Source organism: Chelon labrosus (assembly GCF_963514085.1).
Source record: "Chelon labrosus genome assembly, chromosome: 18".
NCBI classification, from domain to species: domain Eukaryota; kingdom Metazoa; phylum Chordata; class Actinopteri; order Mugiliformes; family Mugilidae; genus Chelon; species Chelon labrosus.
The window spans coordinates 2,149,898-2,173,330 of record NC_140351.1 but is presented as its reverse complement, the minus strand read 5'-3'; the positions used below and the strand labels follow the sequence as shown (position 1 = coordinate 2,173,330).

General features: G+C 41.8%; 1 protein-coding gene across 6 annotated transcripts in view; it reads right to left on the bottom strand.

Moving 5' to 3' along the window:
• The window catches only part of LOC311503143 (NLR family CARD domain-containing protein 3-like), a 75,404-nt gene that overhangs the window by 5,538 nt on the left and 46,433 nt on the right, over positions 1-23,433 (bottom strand). For all 6 annotated transcript variants that reach the window (XM_084565684.1, XM_084565688.1, XM_084565686.1 and 3 more), the window contains 2 exons: positions 5,466-5,639; positions 2,719-2,895 (listed from right to left, as the gene is read on the bottom strand). In XM_084565684.1, the coding sequence (XP_084421810.1) occupies positions 2,719-2,895; positions 5,466-5,639 (351 nt within the window). The remainder of the gene's footprint in view (positions 1-2,718; positions 2,896-5,465; positions 5,640-23,433) is intronic.

Genomic DNA, 23,433 nt, shown 5'->3' with positions numbered 1-23,433 from the left:
TTTCTGGTATAGTAGGCTGCTTATTTTGATACAGTAAACGGCCATGTTACTGCACCTTTACTGCTGTGTTGGCTGTTTTCGAAAAAGATGCTGGTTATTTAGTTGAGCAGCCGGGTTACTGCACTTTTGCTGCCGTGTTACAGGCAAGCACTTTTAAAAACGAATTAAATTTAGCCATTTAACGTTATTGCCTCGTCAAGCGTTGTAAGCTTTGTTTTTTGTTATACTGCACTACTACGGTACTATGACTGCAGGAAGTGCGCTAGGAGCGCACCGTTGTATTATTTGTGCACTGCACGAATGCTGTTTGTAATGTCAAAGATGTGAAAGTTTGATCGATTGATTGATTGTTTGATTGATCGAAAGATTTATGTTTGTCAAATGTAAATAAATGGGACGCTTTGCGTTTCCAAACAGTCATTTCTGTCCCGACAATCCCCTCCGTGGTAGAAGAAACTCTTACGGTAATTAAACATTAAAACACCAGCGGTAAATAGTCGGGTGCGGCTTATATATGGAACAATCTTTAGTTTCCCCAAAATTTAGCTGGGGCGCCTTATAGTCCGGAAAATACGGTACACTCGCAACTGCACATAACTGCGTCCGGTCCAACTAGCAGGTTGCATGTAGCTTTTTCAAACAGAAGGAGTGACAGCGGGGACAGCCAATCACATGTAAGTTAGCGGGAAACCGGCAGCCGATCAGGGAGCGATATTTAGGTTAGAGGCGGGACTTCGAGCAGAGACCGACACTTAACCCTTTGTGTGCCATAATCACTGCCCAAACACTACGGACAGCGGTTGATAGTGACAACACAGTAGCGGCTGAATATTGGTAGGGACGCTAGGGACGTGTCCCTAGCGTCCCTACCCAATTCTACGCCCTTGGTGGTAGAGGCTACTGGGGGCTGTGTGTGGGCCCTTAGAACTGTCATCACCTTTCCCCCCTAAACGACGGCGCTGACCCTGCCATAGATTCTCCCTCTGCCTTTAACCGCCTTCCGCAGCACGTCACCAACCACGCTCACTACGTGTAAATCACCTATTATTATTTTTTCAGCTGAGGCTGCATTCAAGAGCCTCAACCTCCAAACGTCAGCAACACATCATAAAACATTTATTGAACGGTAAACTTCGGTAGTTGCACACGTGCTACTAATTGCATTTCACAATTCGCACTGAACTATTTTTTACCAGCATTTGCGACGAGGTGCTCGCACTGTGGAGCCCTGGTGACAAGTGACAAACACATCCCTGCCTCTACATTTACAATCATGAACCCAGTGAAACAGCTTCAATTCTCCATCAGTTGGCTGCTTTCACACTAACTGGTTACGTTTCATATCTCAATGAGGATTCTTTACACAGGTATAAGGTTCATATCTGGACAAAGGACCAATGTCAATCTATAGCAGTTAAGAGACAGAATGAGACAGAGAGAGCGTTGGCCGTCACAACTCCACAGTTCATTCATTCAACATGAGAGTAGCCAGTGAGAAAAAATAAAGACAAATGGAAATATGGATTAGAATTTAAACTAAATCATCACCTTAATCAAATTATAATATTGAGTTATTAAATCTTCTGATGATCTGATCCATTTTTAATTCAGGCTGTTTAACAAAATATCTTCCATCATTTACCACTTCCTGTTTTGACTGAAGGTTTAGATTTACAATCTTCTATTTTTATCTTTCACACAAAGAATAGATCCCAATAAATGGACCTGGACAGTAGAGTTGACTGAGAGTAGAAGAAGAGCAACAGCATGAAGCATTGGCTCACTAGCGCCCTCTTCCATGAGGCAGAAGTACTGGCTGCCTCATCTCCTTGTTTTTCAGTGCGGTTTAATGTCAGATCAACAAGACTAAATATGTTCCACTCATACATGAAATACATTAACTAGACTATGAAAGATTAGGACACATGATAAAAATGGACACAACCAATATATTGATGCCATACAGACAGTTAGCCACAGGCAGATTGCGCAATCAGAGGCTGGGCTTCCTGCTGCCTCAACTGGTGTCTCTCCCTATATGACCATATATGGTCGCTTCCTGTATTCACATAAGAAATACTGAAATTCAGAGATTCTGAAAAATGATTGAAATGACTGGAATCATACAGAAAATGTATTTATATCACAGACCAATGGATAAATAGTAGAAGTTATTTTATTCATTCATTCATTCATCTTCTGTACCCGCTTATTCCCTTTAAGGGTCGCGGGGTCTGCTGGAGCCTACCCCAGCTGTGCTAACATACAGACACACTGAAAGTGACGTTAGCCCAATAACAGTAGCATATTTAACACGGTATTAGCATTAGCATGCTAACTTAGGACACCACGAAATAAATGTTCTGTCTGGATCATCTGTCGAGAACAAACAAGTTTTACACGGGCCGGTCAAAGTCAGACAAAGGGCCGTATACGGTCCACGGGTCGTGTCATGTCCAGGTCTGTTCTACACCATTACATTCATCTAGTGCCCCCCCTAGAGGCAGCTCCCCTGCATTACTGTGTCCTAACAGCCTTTAAGCTTCATTGACTTTAACAACTAACAGTGGACATTTTCTACAGTTTCTGATACAAACACTCGTCTTGAACTAAAGGACATTTACAGATTTATGGAGGAAAGTTTTGGATGAAAATGAATTAGATTCAGTTGGTGATTAAACATATCAGATCTACAACAGTAACAGACAGTGAACTGACCCCAGAGTCTCCAGTCTACAGTCTGGACTCTCCAGAAAACCACACAGCTGCTCCACTCCTGAATCTTTCAGGTCTTTGTTGAGACTCACGTCCAGATGTGTCAGATGGGAGGGGTTGGACTTCAGAGCTGAGACCAGAGAATCACAGCTGATCTCTGACAACCTGCAGTTCATCAATCTGAATAAAGAATAAAAGATGTAGATTAAATGTTGAATAATTCAATCAGATGTGTTCAGGTTTTAAATGTGCAGCTCAACATTACTGCAGCGTTTCCCAAACTTTTTTGGCTGTGCCCCCCCTTCTATGTCCCAACCAGGTTGACACCCCCCCAATCCCCCACACCTTTAAAAACACAACCATCTTTTTTATAGCCATATTAAAGGCAGCATGTTTAATCTGCTCAAATGACCAGAACACACATAGAACAAAATAATCAGCATCACAACAATGAGCTCTCACATTTGAATTAAAGTCAAACACTAACATTTTCAATAGAATGGAACAAATTTAGCACAAGCTTCCACTTTAAAGAGCAAAGAGGATGATGACAGGCTCAGGATCAGAGGCAGAAAGCAGATCAGTTGGAGGAAATGTTAGAAGATTTTCAGACGCCTTCAACTAAAATTGCAGCAACTTTAAATGAGCGTGGAGCTAACACAACCCGTCATCATAGCACAGCGGTTATGGAGATAAAATGACAATGCCAGTCATTTGAATAAAACTGTAATAAAGTTCCACACGAGCCACAACATCAATAACAAAGAGCATAGGCTCAGGAAGAGATAAAACAAGAGGATCCATCTGAGGATTTTAAAGAGCAGAGCAGGTGGCTCAGCTTGGTGTGCATACACAGTAGTGGTGGGTGGATCCATCCAGGTATCCATCATTATTGATAGCAACGTTGCTATCAATAATGATGGATACCAATATAATGAGATGGATCCTTCAGTTTCAGTTTCTCTCTTGTTTCATTAAAGAGGCTGTAACCTGACTGTGTTTGTCTAAATACTGCTGCTGTCCCAGAGCAGAGCAGGCTCACTCTGCTCCTCCCCCTCCTCTCCTGTGTTTGTTGTACCGTCACGTGACTCAGCGGCGCCAGGTAACCAAGCTCCGCCCACCACTACTTGCCAGGCCCGGCCAGCAGCAGAGCATTACACACAGCACAGAGACGGAGCAGGAGAACGGCAGAGAGGAAGAGGAGCGACAGCTAGGGTGACCAGATGTCCCGCTTTGTGCGGGACAGTCACGCATTTTCATTACTTTTCACACGTCCCGCAAATTGAGACGTTGTCCCGCATTGTTATTGACAGTCAGACTCCATGCGTGTTTCATAATCTGGCATTTATCAAATAGCTGTTTGGAGAAAGCAGTGAGGGCTGTCATCAGGGGTCGGGGCGGGCTGTTTGATCATGTCAATCAAACTGAGAGGCGGACGCAGGTTAACGGCGCGCCCACCAACAACAAACAATGCAAATCAGAGATCACAACGGCATGCAGCGCGAGACATGGAGGGAAGCACAACCCGTACGACTGAGAAGAGGAAATGCAGCTATAATAAAGACTGTTAAACTATCTATCCCTGGGTGAAACCAGTGCAAGGCGAGTCTGGTAAAGTTTGCTGTGAAGTTTGCTTGAGTCATTTTTCCGTTTCACACGGAGGTGAATACGACGTGAAACGACACAGACAATGCGAGACAAAACGTGTTGCTCAACTTGGGAACTTGGGAAAGTTGCATTTAAATAAGTTTATATATATATATATTATAAAATGTATTTGTTAAGTTTTTATTTGCAGGCTGTTATGTGCTACTGAATCAATCAGATGGCAAAGCATAGTAATGCTATAAGCAAAGGGGCAGAATAGAAATGTTTATTTTTTCTGTTAGTTCTTTTAGGGGACCTTGATGCACTGGTATCTCACATTGTCCCACACTGTCCCACACAAACGTATCCTTTGTCCCACATCTGGTGAATTGAGATCTGGTCACCCTAGCGACAGCAAGTTGGACTATTTGGAAAAAGGCTGGAAGATACAGTGGTAACACAACAAACTTGTAAAAGCAGATGAAAAATCATGGACAAGAAAACGCAGAGCTACAGAAACGGAGAGAGGAGGAGAAAAATCCCCCGCCCCCTGGCCCTGACAGACCCCCGAAAAGAAGAGAAGAACTAAAGGAGACAAATGTTGTCTTAGTTTTGTATTGTACTTCCTAAACAGACATGCTACTAGGACAAAATCATTTGTACACTGTTTTTATTTAAGAGAAGAATCCATGAAAGAAGTTCAATGAAGGGAGAGATTTAGTTTATAATTGTATTGTAGTTTCTGAACACCCTGTCTGAAAAAGAATTGGTGTGAGTTTAAAAAATTCAGAGCTGAAGAAGGTTCAGAATGAACAAGTTCACATGTTGAAGATGTTTTGTTCCTTCACAGTGAACTCTTTGATTCTTGTTCAGACAAACAAAGACATTTGAACACATCACCTTGAACTGTGATAGATGCTTTTAATTTGAAAAACTATAAGGAGGAAATCAAGAGGATTTTTCTTCTTCTGTGAAGGTTTGAAATCTGGAGCTCAACATGGCTCTGCTACAGTCAATGGACTAAACCACAGAAGAAGAAAACAGACTTCATGAAGATCCTCAGTGTGGATCAGTAGAATATCAGCCTGATGTCTGCAGTTTAGTGTCACCACAACTTTACCATCACATTCATCTCACCACACAAAGAAAACATGGAGTCTGACCTCAGAGTCTCCAGTCTACAGTCTGGATTCTCCACAAGATAACAAAGCTGCATCAGGTCTGAATCCTTCAGGTTGTTGTTAATCAGGTCCAGATGTTTCAGATGGGAGGGGTTGGACATCAGAGCTGATTCCAGAGAACTACAGCTGATCTCTGACATGCTGGAGTCCGCCAGTCTGAATAAAGAATAAAAGATGTGAATTTACAAAAGTTTAACAGCAACACAGAGTGATCAAAACAATATTTATTTCAACTGTACACTTGATATAAAAGAAAGAAACGTCTCTAATCTCATAAAATAACTTTTCTGTAAACTTCCAGAAAACCTAACTGCAGTCAAACTAAACTAAACCTCTACAGCAGTGGTTCCCAACCTTGTTTGGGTTGTGACCCCATTTTAACATCACAAATTTCTGGCGACCCCAGAGACCATGGGCGTCACACCCGTGGGGGATGGGGGTGTTGCAACACCCCCATTTTTTCAACAAGCTGATTTCATCCCCCCCACTTTTTCCCTAAGGTATTAAACCGTTTGCCCGCCCTTGCAGTGTACCAGCCTGCTGAAATGGAGCGCACCTGAGTTCCCCAGACATGAAAACCCATTGGTCAAGTTAGATTGATTGACAGGCATCCAGCCAATCACAGCAATATGACCAAATGCACTAGTCCCGGCCACCCGGCAAAGTAAACATTCATTCATTCATCTTCTATACCCGTTTTGTCCTGTTAAGGGTAACGGGGGTCTGCTGGAGCCTATCCCAGCTATCATCGGGCGAGAGGCAGGGGTACACCCTGGACAGGTCGCCAGTCCATCGCAGGGCTAACACAGAGACAGACAACCTCATACTCACATGCACACCTACGGCCAAGTTAGAGTCACCAATTAACCTAATGAGCATGTCTTTGGATGGTGGGAGGAAGCCGGAGAACCTGGAGAGAACCCACGCAGACACAGGGAGAACATGCAAACTCCACACAGAAAGGCCAGCCGGCCCATGGATTTGAACCGGTGACCTTCTTGCTGTGAGGCATCAGTGCTAACATCAAAGTAAACAGTTAGATGCTAGCATGGAGCTGACGTCAATCACTCCGCAGAGAGCGAACAGAAGAATGAAACGGTAATTTAACAAGTTAATAATGTCGATTTTTTTCTGTAAATAACTAAACTATGTCTTGCTTTGTGGCATGTCAGCTAATATTAAGCAAGCCAGATGGCAAACAAAGTTAATGCAAGCCCAGTAAAGATAATGGTAACTGACAGTTTTCTAGAGCCATCCACTGATTTAGATATCATTCAACATTATCATTATTATTTGTGTTAGGAATGACAAAAAGGAAAAGGCAGCAGAAGATTCACTTATTTTTCCACTCAAGTTGTCATGTCATAGGTGACAGGAGGGAAACAGAAAGCTGTCAATCCATAAATATACTAATTCAATTTTATAGTAGTACATATTCTTGCATTAATGATATGTAGGTGTTCATTTACGTAACCTAGAGCTATTTGTTGGCACTTAAAACCTTATTTTCAATGAAGAAAATCCCCTACATCAACCCATCCCTGTTACTGCTCTCAGAAACTAGAATAGAAATGAAGACAATGAAATGCAATAAAACTATTAAAATCTTAAATAATAAGAGGAATATGAGTAGTACGATAAAGGCTAGGATGAAAGACAGATTAGAACAACAAAATATATGTGAAATAATTAATAAAAAGCAGATAAAAGAACAACAGAAGAAATGAATGTTTCCTCATCAAAATCAAGGCTGTAGAGGTTTGTTCTAAGTTTATATAAAATATTTCAACACTTCCATGTTCAGGAATATTAACATTGAGTTCTTTATAGAATGAGGAAGGGTCCAGGAGTCAAGACAAAGGAGAGCATGGAGATGATGAGGGAGAGAATAGGAGAGAAGAGAGAGAGAACATAAAAGCAGAAGAAGGGGAGAACATGACACGTGTTCCTAATAAAACTTACATTAATTGCTTAATACCATGGTATGTGATTGTTTGTGAATATATATCTTGGGTTATATAGCGTTGTGCTATAATGTACATTGTGAATGCAATATTATTTGCATATCCTCATGATGAAAATCTAGAAATGCATTGCATTAGTTTTAGACTGAAATCTACTAGACTGAAACAGGAGCCAAAGGTGGTTGCAGCCCCAAGTTAATTAGGATTCCATCAAGTGAGCAAGGAGACGCCACCGCTGCAATTGGGCCATTTTGAGACAAGTGACTCAAGTGACTCACACAGCCCAGCTCATATTGACTTGAATGATCTGAATCCCTCGAAAGATCCATGTTTTACACTACTACTGCAGAACCGAATCAAAACAGCGCTGCAGCAGAAATTCAGCTGCTGCACACTTCACAAAATGTGTGAAAAGTTAAAAAAAACGCACTTTCAATGAAATTATTATAAATTGACATGCTTTAATATCATTCTTATATAGCCTGCATATCATTTAGCATTTTAAGGTCAATAAATTCAGATAATATTTTACCGGAATTTCAAACATTTGTCCGGTAAATCGAAAACCTGCCGGTCACGTTGTCTGGTGCCAATTTTTTTCTAGTGGAAACCCTAAAACTAAATCCAGCTTCACACAGATATGTGCTTGCAAAAGGAACCAACCGTTTTAGAGCACACAGTGAGATCTCTGGGTACTTAGATGGTGGTGATTTCACAGTGTTGTCCAGCTACTTTGAGATCTGACTGCTGCTGTTGACGCTGCGTCTTTCCAACCTAATAAATAGACGGAGGAAAGTTCTGCATGGAAACGTTATCAGAGTGAAACAAAGGAACATCACAGCTGTGTGTTTATGAGATGGAGAACTCTTACCTAACTCTAGAACTGTTGAAATAAATAGTTCTGTTTTGTATTTCTCTGTGTTGTTCTGTTGAGAAGATAACTGAACCTTTAAATCTCCTTCATCAAAGCTTCACTAGTCATAGATAGTCCTCACTTTAGATGAACTCACACAAATAGTTCATTAACAGCCTCTAAATGTTTAATAGCGACCTGAATTAATCATGAATTACAGGTTTCTAAAACAGCTATTAACACACTCAGTAACTATTAGTACATGTGTAAATAATAAGATGAACTAGAAAATTCCCGCAGGAAATTTTGAGAGTGACTCGAGGGCTGCTGCCGGGGTTATTAAAAAAAGAAAAGGAAAAAGATGTTAGCATTACCATTACTAATGTTGGCATTACCATTTGCCACGCTAACGCGCGGCGCTGACGCAAAACTAAACTAGGCTAAGGCTAGAGATTAGCACAGTCACGCACACACACAATAGAAAACATTCAGCTCAGATGTACACACAGAGTAAGCAGAGTGACAGTCACCTCAAAAAATGTCTTGCTTTACCTCTCTGTTACTGCATGTCTGTCTTTTACCCTCTCTCTGTCTCTTTCTTTGTTATTTACTTAAATAAACTGATATTAACTGCCAAGGACTACAAAAATGGCTGCAGCTGTGGCCCTGGCTTGAGGCTGCCATGGTGACTCTGCTGGTTGTCATGACTACACACAGACACAGGAGAGGAGAAGGAAGAAATTTTGATTTTTTGCCCTCTGACAGTCCTCGCATTTGGGCTCACTGAGGCAAAACCAAAGCTCACATCAGAAAATGATTGGCAGGAGAAGTTCCCAAACACACTGATGTAATTTTGGTGTCTCTGGAGTAAATATTGTGGAAACTGTGGCGAGTATAAGAAGAGGGTGGATTCAGCTTTCCTCGAAAATCAGCTTCAAATTTTGAATGGGAGTTCAGTGGCAGTTGGAGCGGGACACTCCTCACTCTGGGGCACGCCATTCAAATTCAGAAAATGTCTCGTCTTAGGCGAGCACATTGTATGAATCAGGACAAGTTCCTCTACAAAAGTGGAAAAAATCTAATGTCTACGATGTAAGATGTGCCCAGGAGCAGCGTGGAAAGAGAAAAATTTCAGTGAATTTCAGACAGCCTCTACCACTCTAGCCTCTGAGGTCTCCCACTCTAGGCCGAACATTCCACGCAATACACACCCATTATAAACTCAGAAATTTCACATGATTGATCACGATGATTGACGAGTGATTGATCGAAAAGTATAAAAGATATTAAAAATCTGAATGGTATTTTTATAGAGGACAAATTTACCTACATTTTAAAGTTTAAATGAAGTCTCTAGGTGAAATTTTGCGGGAGGAGTTAGCTTTTGAAAATGCCCCTCAAAAGTGTCAGTTTTTCCTTTTTTTTTCGTTTTTTCGCAGTTTCCCATTCATTTCAATGGGACGATTTTCGCAGTTTTTCGCGAATTTATTCTTGGATTCCTTATAAAAGTAATAGCACACCGATAAAGGCTCACGTTTTGATGTAATTTTTGTCGGTGTCGCCCCAAAATTGCGGGGCGAGTTTGAAATCGAAAAAAGGTACGGAAGATGAATAATATAGAAGAAACACGCAGAAGAACAATGAGACACGACTCCCCATATAGCTTAGAGCTATATGGGGAGTCGTGTCTCGTGCGTAGCCTCGAGTCACTAATAACTAGAAAATTCCCGTGGAAATTTTTGAAGTGCAGAGTGGGCTGTTGCCAGGGTTCTGTATTGAAAAAGCACACCTCAAACAGTAATTTTTAACATGTATATTTACACACATGAGCCACTAATTCTAGCATTAGCCACAAATGTTAGCAATTAGCATGTGTTTACATGCAGTCAAGCATTAGCCGCTAATGTTAGCAATTAGCATGTCTTTACTACCACGAGCGGCTAGCACGCTAGCTACTCATGGCAGTAAAGCATTAACCACAAATGTTAGCAATTAGCATGATGCGCTAGCCACTAATTTTAGCATTGGCTTAGTGTGGTATAGCTTCACAATACCCTCAAATAGTAATTTTTAACATGTATATTTACACACATGAGCCACTAATTCTAGCATTGGCCACAAATGTTAGCAATTAGCATGTGTTTACATGCAGTCAAGCATTAGCCGCTAATGTTAGCAATTAGCATGTCTTTACTACCACGAGCGGCTAGCACGCTAGCTACTCATGGCAGTAAAGCATTAACCACAAATGTTAGCAATTAGCATGATGCGCTAGCCACTAATTTTAGCATTGGCTTAATGTGGTATAGCTTCACAATACCCTCAAACAGTAATTTTTAACATGTATATTTACACACATGAGCCACTAATTCTAGCATTAGCCACAAATGTTAGCAATTAGCATGTGTTTACATGCAGTCAAGCATTAGCCGCTAATGTTATCAATTAGCATGTCTTTACTACCACGAGCGGCTAGCACGCTAGCTACTCACGGCAGTAAAGCATTAACCACAAATGTTAGCAATTAGCATGATGCGCTAGCCACTAATTTTAGCATTGGCTTAGTGTGGTATAGCTTCACAATACCCTCAAATAGTAATTTTTAACATGTATATTTACACACATGAGCCACTAATTCTAGCATTAGCTGCTAATGTTAGCAATTAGCATGATGCGCTAGCCACTAATTTTAGCATTGGCTTAGTGTGGTATAGCTTCACAATACCCACAAAATACATTCTGTACAACAAGTAAAATCAAATGGCTTCAACTGAAATAACGAGCATATCATAATAACTGATCATTAAACATAATCATTTTAATAATAAAAGTCATTGCTGCCATCTTAGTCCAGCTCTTCCGTCTGTCTGGATCAGCTGGTGGAAAACTATACACAGACAAATAGACATGTCAAATAATGTTATGTAATATCCATAATATAACTCTTATGAGTGTTCAACAGCACATTATTTATTTAATTAAGAACATATTATATTATATTACTCCAATTATATATATACCGTATATATACTGTCATTAGTGATGCAGTGCTACGCAATGCAAACTATTGACCCTCATAGCAAAGCTATGGGAGTCAATAGTTTGCAGTGCGAAGCACTGCAAACTATTGTTCTTCACTACGTTTTTTCTTCTTATTAGTGATGCAGTGCTACGCAATGCAAACTATTGACCCTCATAGCAAAGCTATGGGAGTCAATAGTTTGCAGTGCGAAGCACTGCAAACTATTGTTCTTCACTACGTTTTTTCTTCTTATTAGTGATGCAGTGCTACGCAATGCAAACTATTGACCCTCATAGCAAAGCTATGGGAGTCAATAGTTTGCAGTGCGAAGCACTGCAAACTATTGTTCTTCACTACGTTTTTCTTCTTATTATTATTATTATTAAACTTTTTCCTACGCATTTTCGAAACCTTTCAACTCAAATACCGTTCGTCGCACACAGACACAAAATACATCAAAACGTGCGTCTCGATCGGACTCGGTGTGCTTCTATACAGTTCTTTCAAACAAGATTTTTTCGCGACGTAGTCGCGAAAAAACTGCGACAAATTTCCCAATTGAAATGAATGGAGAAGCCCGAAAAAAAAAAAAATTCAACAGACATTTTCAACAATGAACTGCTCTGGCATACTTTAACCGAGAGACTTCATTTAAACTTTAAAACGTAGGTACTCTTGCCTTCTCTTCAGAGATTCACTTCACTTATCGACAACTTTTACCGTTTTTAAACTATGAAGCCTCAGAGTTGTGTAGGTTTTTACTCAAATTTCAGGGTTTATAATGGGTGTGTATTGCGCGGAATGTTTGTGCTAGAGTGGATGACATCATCAGCTAGAGTGAGGAGGGGAGAAGAAAGTTAGTCAAAAAACTGCACAGAAACTGCTCCCGTGGCCACAAATTTCACACGACAGACATAATTTATACATAGAAACGTAGGAAAATGTGTCTTCTCACTCAAATTCGTCTGCTAAAGCTGTAAGTCTTATAGTTTTGGCGTCAGACACAAAGATGCGCCAGCAACACCCACCCACAGCTCCATAGACTGCCATGTTAAAAAGGCAGGGAAATTTCTGGAGGAAAGCAGACGTAACCTTTCTTTGAATCGCTTAGAATAGGTCACATTTCTTCATTTTACCCACAAATTACACATCTAGACGTTCAGGAAAGCCTCAAGATGCCCAAAGTTAAGTCGGTTCAATGATTGGAAATACGGTTTGGCCACAAGTCCTTCCTGTTCGAGGCGATTTTTCAGCATTTTCTCTCTCTTTCCCCGTCTTCCAACTGACATTCTAACAGGAGCAGTTGACCCTGGTAGCCATGACAACCAGACCCCAACCAGCTTACACACGTTCACACACGCAGCTGCTGGGGACGAGAGGCGGGAAAAGAGCTCTCAGTGGAAAACATGATCTGCCAAAACATTAAAAACCCCCAAACCATTACTGCAGTACTGTAGGGGGCCAGAACCTGACATTGTGACCTTTTCCTTTATTTTAAACACAAATTATATCTGGCTGCTTTGCTGAAACTCCTGACACAACATCCCTGACCCGTTTCCTTCATCTTATTAGGTCAGTGAATAGCTAAACTGCTAACAGACGCTAACGACTAGCCGCCCAGTGATTTAGCCGACGACTAGCCTTCCAGCATAGCTCATGTATGTTAGCAAGCTAGCGGAGCTAACGGAGCTAGCTAGCCGCTACCTTAACGCCGCGGACTCAACCGCGGAGTTAGCCTCGAGCTAACCGCTAACTAACCGCTAGCTAACCGGGATTTAACCGCGGACCCGCGGGAGTTAAACACGAATTAGCCGCGGCAGTTAGCCGTGAGCTAACGCGGAGGCTAGTGGGGTTAGCCGCCGGCTAATTCGCCGCCTTGCTAGCGGGTGCTTATCACAGTAATAATGTTGAAGTTTAACAATTTAAAGGGAAGATATTTTTAAATGAAACTGTCAAACTGAAAAATATATTATTCCACCACATAAAGTAGGAAACATTTATGGCTTGCAACAACGTTAATGACAGTATATATATAATTGGAGTAATTTAATATAATATGATGTTTTTAATTAAATAAATAATGAGCTGTTGAACACTCATAAGAGTTATATTAAGTATGTTACATAACATTATTTGACATGTCTATTTGTCTGCCTATAGTTTTCCTCCAGCTGATCCAGACAGACTGCAGTGACGTCCAACATGAGACAAAGAGCTGGACTCGCAGGACAATTTGAAGGTCTTCACTTCATCGCTGGTTCCTTGTTACAGCCTGGATGTGTTAAGTTTAATATTATTGTTTTTCTAACTGTAAGACTGTGCCGTAAACTGTTAAACTATTGCTCAGGTAGGAGTAATGAGTTTTATTGTTAAAATTATTATGATTAACGATCAATTGTTACGATTTGCTCGTTCTTTGTCTGGGGATCCTAGTGAGATCCCTCCCACTCTCTTCCTTATTTGATGCTGGCTTTCAGGTGGAGCTGGGAGGGCTCTGCTGCCTGTACCTGCCCTTCAGTTTGTAGAAGGCGAAGCATAAAGGACGACCCTTCTCAGTGTCTCTCTCTCTCAGCCAGGCCTACTGCATCCTCCTCATCCTGTTTGGTTTGTTGTACCCTGCATGACATCAAACTCACACCCATCCAGTCAGAAGGAACCAGGCCTTAAATGACTATTTGAGTTGTGCTTTTTGTTATAGCTGCTGCTCATGGTAGTAAAGACATGCTACTTAGTAAAGACATTCGCGACGTAAGTCGCGAATACTTTCATACCTGTCTTGACGTGACCATTACTTTTTGTAGTCAAACATGAAATTATTTGCAACGTAAGTCGCAAATATTTTCACCAGGATTATATTATGACTATATGAACAGGTGATCATTAAAGCATCATAGCATCTTAGTATAATTGCATTGTAGCATCTAAGCATCGTAGCAACATAGTATCTTAGCTTTGTAGCATCTTAGTATCATAGCATCTTAGTATCTTAGCATCATAGCATTGTAGTAGCATCTTGGCATAGTAGCATCATCGTAGCATCGTAGCATCGTACTATCACAGCAATATAGCATGGTATCGCAGACTGCTGCGGCCACTGCATCACTCTCGCGATTTCCCGCAGGGGAATTGTCTAGTTATTAGTGATGCAGTGCTACGCAATGCAAACTATTGACCCTCATAGCAAAGCTATGGGAGTCAATAGTTTGCAGTGCGAAGCACTGCAAACTATTGTTCTTCACTACGTTTTTTCTTCTTATTATTATTATTAGTGATGCAGTGCTACGCAATGCAAACTATTGACCCTCATAGCAAAGCTATGGGAGTCAATAGTTTGCAGTGCGAAGCACTGCAAACTATTGTTCTTCACTACGTTTTTCTTCTTATTATTATTAAACTTTTTCCTACGGCCGATTTTCGAAACCTTTCAACTCAAATACCGTTCGTCGCACACAGACACAAAATACATCAAAACGTGCGTCTCGATCGGACTCGGTGTGCTTCTATACAGTTCTTCCAAACAAGATTTTTTCGCGACGTAGTCGCGAAAAAAACGCGATCAATTTCCCATTGAAATGAATGGAGAAGCCCGAAAAAAGCGGCAACATTCCAAAATTTACAGCTTGGCTTTGTCCAGCGATTACTCGGCCATGCTTTGTAGTAGAAACTTGCTTGGAAGTTTGTACGAGGCACGGGAAGTGTAGCTTTCTCTTCCTGAAAACGGCGTTTCGATACCTTTTACGGTTTGGTCAGGGTCGCAGTTTACGTTTGGTGAAATTTGGGGAAAAAAATTAAAAATCCCTCCCTCTGAGCCTCACTCTAACTTCAGAGTTTCGGTGATATTCTGAAAAAAAAAGGTTCAATCTCACGTGGTGGTCACAGTTTTTGAGGTACAGAGATAAAAAATACATAAAAACGTAGGGATTTTTGTTGGCTTTAAGATGGTGTTGGTTTGATATGTGTGGGACGTACGGTTTGGACTGGAGGCTCCTCTGAGAGAGGAGTGCGGCGACAGCTTTTCGAATTTTTCCCCATGTGTGTGTATGTGGAAATCGAGAGGGATTTCTCGACGATTTTTCGTGTCGCATACTTTCTTTCCAAAACGACTACGGCCACAATTTTGGCAGTACGCGCGTGGCGACAACACTAAATTGTAGAAAACCCTTGGCTGACGCTCACGATGTGTTTGTTTTCTCGATAGCACTTGTAGTTTTTGAGATACAAGCATTTGTTCGGAGGGCAAATCCTAGTTTGCACTTTCCCTCTGACTCAGGCAGAGGTGAGAGGGAGAAGGAGAAGGAGCAGCAGTTGACCCTGGTAGCCATGACAACCAGACCCGAGTGGCGGGAAAAGAGTTCTCAGTGGATAACAGGATCTGCCAAAACATTAAAACCCCCTCAAACCATTACTGCAGTACTGTAGGGGGCCAGAACCTGACATTATGACCCCCCCACTCCAACCCCCCCCACCCCCCCTCCCACTATAGCATTACAGACACAGACTGCCAAAACATTATGACCCCTCAACCCATTACAGGACTATAGTAGGGAGCCAGAATCTGACACTATGACCCCCCCCTCCACTCCATTTAAGCATTACAGACACAGACTGCCAAAACATTATGACCCCCTAAACCCATTACAGGACTATAGTAGGGAGCCAGAACCTGACACTATGACCCCCCCACTCCAACCCCCCCACCTCCCCTCCCACTATAGCATTACAGACACAGACTGACAAAACATTAGGGACTCTCACACTGTTACAATGGGGAGACAGAACACTCCATGACCCCCCCCCCCTCTCCCTCTCGCTCTCTCTCTCCCTCTCCCTCCTTCCCTCTCTCTCTCCCTCCCTCCTCTGTTGGTGCTATCACTTTATTAGGTAAGTGAGTTTCTAGAATTATTTATATGTTAAGTGTTTGTGCCCAACATAGCTGAACTGTTAATAGAAGTTAACTACTAGCTGCCCAATGTTTTAGCCTTAGGCTAGCCTTCCAGCATAGCTCATGTATGTTAGCGAGCTAGCGGAGCTAGCAGCTAGCTAACCGCCGCGGACTAAACCGCGGAGTTAGCCTCGAGCTAACCGCGAGCTAGCCTCGAGCTAACCGCAAGCTAACCGGGATTTAACCGCGAGCTAACCGGGACTTAACCGCGAGCTAACCGGGATTTAACCGCGGACCCGCGGGAGTTAGCCGCGAGCTAACGCGGAGGCTAGTGGGGTTAGCGACTAAAACTGTGTCAAACTGAAAAATATATTATTCCACCACATAAAGTAGGAAACGTTTATGGCTTGTAACAACATTAATGACAGTATATATAAATAATTGGAGTAATTTAATATAATATGATATTTTTAATTAAATAAATAATGAGCTGTTGAACACTCATAAGAGTTATATTCAGTATGTTACATAACATTATTTGACATGTCTATTTGTCTGCGTATAGTTTTCCTCCAGCTGATCCAGACAGACTGCAGTGATGTCCAACATGAGACAAAGAGCTGGACTAACAGGACAGTTTGAAGGTCTTCACTTCATCGCTGATTCCTTGTTACAGCCTGGATGTGTTAAGTTTAATATTGACGTTTTTCTAACTGTAAGACTGTGTCGTAAACTGTTAAACTATTGCTCAGGTAGGAGTAATGAGTTTTATTGTTAAAATTATTATGATTAACGATCAATTATTACGATTTGCTCGTTCTTTGTCTGGGGATCCTAGTGAGGACAGCCCTCTTAAAGGTGGGGGTGTGACGATCCCTCCCACTCTCTTCCTTATTTGATGCTGGCTTTCAGGTGGAGCTGGGAGGGGTCTGCTGCCTGTACCTGCCCTTCAGTTTGTAGAAGGCGAAGCATAAAGGACGACCCTTCTCAGTGTCTCTCTCTCTCAGCCAGGCCTACTGCATCCTCCTCATCCTGTTTGGTTTGTTGTACCCTGCATGACATCAAACTCACACCCATCCAGTCAGAAGGAACCAGGCCTTAAATGACTATTTGAGTTGTGCTTTTTGTTATAGCTGCTGCTCATGGTAGTAAAGACATGCTACTTAGTAAAGACATTCGCGACGTAAGTCGCGAATACTTTCATACCTGTCTTGACCTGACCATGACTTTTTGTAGTCAAACATGAAATTATTTGCAACGTAAGTCGCAAATATTTTCACCAGGATTATATTATGACTATATGAACAGGTGATCATTAAAGCATCATAGCATCTTAGTATAATTGCATTGTAGCATCTTAGCATCGTAGCAACATAGTATCTTAGCTTTGTAGCATCTTAGTATCATAGCATCTTAGTATCTTAGCATCATAGCATTGTAGTAGCATCTTGGCATAGTAGCATCATCATAGCATCGTAGCATCGTACTGTCGCAGCAATATAGCATGGTATCGCAGACTGCTGCGGCCACTGCATCACTCTCGCGATTTCCCGCAGGGGAATTGTCTAGTTATTATTAAACTTTTTCCTACGCATTTTCGAAACCTTTCAACTCAAATACCGTTCGTCGCACACAGGTCAAAATACATCAAAACGTGCGTCTCGATCGGACTCGGTGTGCTTCTATACAGTTCTTTCAAACAAGATTTTTTCGCGACGTAGTCGCGAAAAAACTGCGACAAATTTCCCAATTGAAATGAATGGAGAAGCCCGAAAAAAATTAAAATTCAACAGACATTTTCAACAATGAACTGCTCTGGCATACTTTAACCGAGAGACTTCATTTAAACTTTAAAACGTAGGTACTCTTGCCTTCTCTTCAGAGATTCACTTCACTTAGCGACAACTTTTACCGTTTTTAAACTATGAAGCCTCAGAGTTGTGTAGGTTTTTACTCAAATTTCAGGGTTTATAATGGGTGTGTATTGCGCGGAATGTTTGTGCTAGAGTGGATGACATCATCAGCTAGAGTGAGGAGGGGAGAAGAAAGTTAGTCAAAAAACTGCACAGAAACTGCTCCCGTGGCCACAAATTTCACACGACAGACATAATTTATACATAGAAACGTAGGAAAATGTGTCTTCTCACTCAAATTCGTCTGCTAAAGCTGTAAGTCTTATAGTTTTGGCGTCAGACACAAAGATGCGCCAGCAACACCCACCCACAGCTCCATAGACTGCCATGTTAAAAAGGCAGGGAAATTTCTGGAGGAAAGCAGACGTAACCTTTCTTTGAATCGCTTTGAATAGGTCACATTTCTTCATTTTACCTACAAATTACACATCTAGACGTTCAGGAAAGCCTCAAGATGCCCAAAGTTAAGTCGGTTCAATGATTGGAAATACGGTTTGGCCACAAGTCCTTCCTGTTCGAGGCGATTTTTCAGCATTTTCTCTCTCTCTCCCCGTCTTCCAACTGACATTCTAACAGGAGCAGTTGACCCTGGTAGCCATGACAACCAGACCCCCACCAGCTTACACACGTTCACACACGCAGCTGCTGGGGACGAGAGGCGGGAAAAGAGCTCTCAGTGGAAAACATGATCTGCCAAAACATTAAAACCCCCCAAACCATTACTGCAGTACTGTAGGGGGCCAGAACCTGACATTATGACCTTTTCCTTTATTTTAAACACAAATTATATCTGGCTGCTTTGCTGAAACTCCTGACACAACATCCCTGACCCGTTTCCTTCATCTTATTAGGTCAGTGAATAGCTAAACTGGTAACAGACGCTAACGACTAGCCGCCCAGTGATTTAGCCGACGACTAGCCTTCCAGCATAGCGCATGTATGTTAGCATGCTAGCGGAGCTAACGGAGCTAGCTAGCCGCTAACTTAACGCCGCGGACTCAACCGCGGAGTTAGCCTCGAGCTAACCGCGGGCTAGCCTCAAGCTAACCGCGAGCTAACCGGGATTTAACCGCTAGCTAACCGGGATTTAACCGCGGACCCGCGGGAGTTAAACACGAATTAGCCGCGGCAGTTAGCCGTGAGCTAACGCGGAGGCTAGTGGGGTTAGCCGCCGGCTAATTCGCCGCCTTGCTAGCGGGTGCTTATCACAGTAATAATGTTGAAGTTTTATAATTTAAAGGGAAGATATTTTTAAATTAAACTGTGTCAAACTGAAAAATATATTATTCCACCACATAAAGTAGGAAACATTTATGGCTTGCAACAACATTAATGACAGTATATATATAATTGGAGTAATTTAATATAATATGATGTTTTTAATTAAATAAATAATGAGCTGTTGAACACTCATAAGAGTTATATTCAGTATGTTACATAACATTATTTGACATGTCTATTTGTCTGCCTATAGTTTTCCTCCAGCTGATCCAGACAGACTGCAGTGACGTCCAACATGAGACAAAGAGCTGGACTCGCAGGACAATTTGAAGGTCTTCACTTCATCGCTGATTCCTTGTTACAGCCTGGATGTGTTAAGTTTAATATTATTGTTTTTCTAACTGTAAGACTGTGCCGTAAACTGTTCAACTATTGCTCAGGTAGGAGTAATGAGTTTTATTGTTGAAATTATTATGATTAACGAGCAAATTGTAATAATTGATCGTTAATCATAATAATTCACCTGTTCATATAGTCATAATATAATCCTGGTGGGGGTGTGACGATCCCTCCCACTCTCTTCCTTATTTGATGCTGGCTTTCAGGTGGAGCTGGGAGGGGTCTGCTGCCTGTACCTGCCCTTCAGTTTGTAGAAGGCGAAGCATAAAGGACGACCCTTCTCAGTGTCTCTCTCTCTCAGCCAGGCCTACTGCATCCTCCTCATCCTGTTTGGTTTGTTGTACCCTGCATGACATCAAACTCACACCCATCCAGTCAGTAGGAACCAGGCCTTAAATGACTATTTGAATGCTATGATGCTAAGATGCTACAATGCTATGATGCTAAGATGCTTTAATGATGCTACCATGCTATGATGCTTTAATGATGCTACAATGCTATGATGCATTGTAGTATCTTAGCATCATAGCATCTTAGTATAATTGCATTGTAGCATCTTAGCATCGTAGCAACATAGTATCTTAGCTTTGTAGCATCTTAGTATCATAGCATCTTAGTATCTTAGCATCATAGCATTGTAGTAGCATCTTGGCATAGTAGCATCATCATAGCATCGTAGCATCGTACTGTCGCAGCAATATAGCATGGTATCGCAGACTGCTGCGGCCACTGCATCACTCTCGCGATTTCCCGCAGGGGAATTGTCTAGTTATTATTAGTGATGCAGTGCTACGCAATGCAAACTATTGACCCTCATAGCAAAGCTATGGGAGTCAATAGTTTGCAGTGCGAAGCACTGCAAACTATTGTTCTTCACTACGTTTTTCTTCTTATTATTATTAAACTTTTTCCTACGGCCGATTTTCGAAACCTTTCAACTCAAATACCGTTCGTCGCACACAGACACAAAATACATCAAAACGTGCGTCTCGATCGGACTCGGTGTGCTTCTATACAGTTCTTTCAAACAAGATTTGTTCGCGACGTAGTCGCGAAAAAACCGCGATCAATTTCCCATTGAAATGAATGGAGAAGCCCGAAAAAAGCGGCAACATTCCAAAATTTACAGCTTGGCTTTGTCCAGCGATTACTCGGCCATGCTTTGTAGTAGAAACTTGCTTGGAAGTTTGTACGAGGCACGGGAAGTGTAGCTTTCTCTTCCTGAAAACGGCGTTTCGATACCTTTTACGGTTTGGTCAGGGTCGCAGTTTACGTTTGGTGAAATCTGGGGAAAAAAATTAAAAATCCCTCCCTCTGAGCCTCACTCTAACTTCAGAGTTTCGGTGATATTCTGAAAAAAAAAGGTTCAATCTCACGTGGTGGCCACAGATTTTGAGGTACAGAGATAAAAAATACGTAAAAACGTAGGGATTTTTGTTGGCTTTCAGATGGTGTGGGTTTTATTTGTGTGGGACGTACGGTTTGGGCTGCAGGCTCCTCCGAGCGAGGAGTGCGCCGACCAGTTTTCGAATTTTTCCCCATGTGTGTGTATGTGGAAAGCGAGAGCGATTTTTCGACGATTTTTCACGTCGCATACTTTTTTTCTAAAACGACTACGGCCACAATTTTCGCAGTAGGCGCGTGGGAACAACACTAAATTGTAGAAAAACCTCGGCTGACGCTCACGATGTGTTCGTTTTCCCGATAGGACTTGTAGTTTTTGATTTATGAGCATTTGTTCGGAGGGCAAATCCTAGTTTGCACTTTCCCTCTGACTCAGGCAGAGGTGAGAGAGAGAAGGAGACTTCAGCGTCAGTTGACCCTGGTAGCCATGACAACCAGACCCCAACCAGCTTACACACGCAGCAGGAGGGGACGAGAGGCGGGAAAAGAGCTCTCAGTGGAAAACAGTATCTGCCAAAACATTAAAACCCGCCCAAACCATTACTGCAGTACTGCAGTGGGCCAGAACCTGACATTATGACCTTTTCCTTTATTTTAAACACAAATTATATCTGGCTGCTTTGCTGAAACTCCTGACACAACATCCCTGACCCGTTTCCTTCATCTTATTAGGTCAGTGAATAGCTCAACTGGTAACAGACGCTAACTACTAGCCGCCCAGTGATTTAGCCGACGACTAGCCTTCCAGCATAGCTCATGTATGTTAGCAAGCTAGCGGAGCTAACGGAGCTAGCTAGCCGCTAGCTAACCGCCGCGGACTCAACCGCGGAGTTAGCCTCGAGCTAACCGCGAGCTAGCCTCGAGCTAACCGCGAGCTAACCGGGATTTAACCGCTAGCTAACCGGGATTTAACCGCGGACCCGCGGGAGTTAAACACGAATTAGCCGCGGCAGTTAGCCGTGAGCTAACGCGGAGGCTAGTGGGGTTAGCCGCCGGCTAATTCGCCGCCTTGCTAGCGGGTGCTTATCACAGTAATAATGTTGAAGTTTTACAATTTAAAGGGAAGATATTTTTAAATTAAACTGTGTCAAACTGAAAAATATATTATTCCACCACATAAAGTAGGAAACATTTATGGCTTGCAACAACATTAATGACAGTATATATATATATAATTGGAGTAATTTAATATAATATGATGTTTTTAATTAAATAAATAATGAGCTGTTGAACACTCATAAGAGTTATATTAAGTATGTTACATGACATTATTTGACATGTCTATTTGTCTGCCTATAGTTTTCCTCCAGCTGATCCAGACAGACTGCAGTGACATCCAACATGAGACGAAGAGCTGGACTCGCAGGACAATTTGAAGGTCTTCACTTCATCGCTGATTCCTTGTTACAGCCTGGATGTGTTAAGTTTAATATTATTGTTTTTCTAACTGTAAGACTGTGCCGTAAACTGTTAAACTATTGCTCAGGTAGGAGTAATGAGTTTTATTGTTAAAATTATTATGATTAACGAGCAAATTGTAATAATTGATCGTTAATCATAATAATTCACCTGTTCATATAGTCATAATATAATCCTGGTGGGGGTGTGACGATCCCTCCCACTCTCTTCCTTATGTGATGCTGGCTTTCAGGTGGAGCTGGGAGGGGTCTGCTGCCTGTACCTGCCCTTCAGTTTGTAGAAGGGCGTAAAGGACGACCCTTCTCAGTGTCTCTCTCTCTCAGCCAGGCCTACTGCATCCTCCTCATCCTGTTTGGTTTGTTGTACCCTGCATGACATCAAACTCACAACCATCCAGTCAGAAGGAACCAGGCCTTAAATGACTATTTGAGTTGTGCTTTTTGTTATAGCTGCTGCTCATGGTAGTAAAGACATGCTACTTAGTAAAGACATTCGCGACGTAAGTCGCGAATACTTTCATACCTGTCTTGACCTGACCATTACTTTTTGTAGTCAAACATGAAATTATTTGCAACGTAAGTCGCAAATATTTTCACCAGGATTATATTATGACTATATGAACAGGTGATCATTAAAGCATCATAGCATCTTAGTATAATTGCATTGTAACATCTTAGCATCGTAGCAACATAGTATCTTAGCTTTGTAGCATCTTAGTATCATAGCATCTTAGTATCTTAGCATCATAGCATTGTAGTAGCATCTTGGCATAGTAGCATCATCGTAGCATCGTAGCATCGTACTATCACAGCAATATAGCATGGTATCGCAGACTGCTGCGGCCACTGCATCACTCTCGCGATTTCCCGCAGG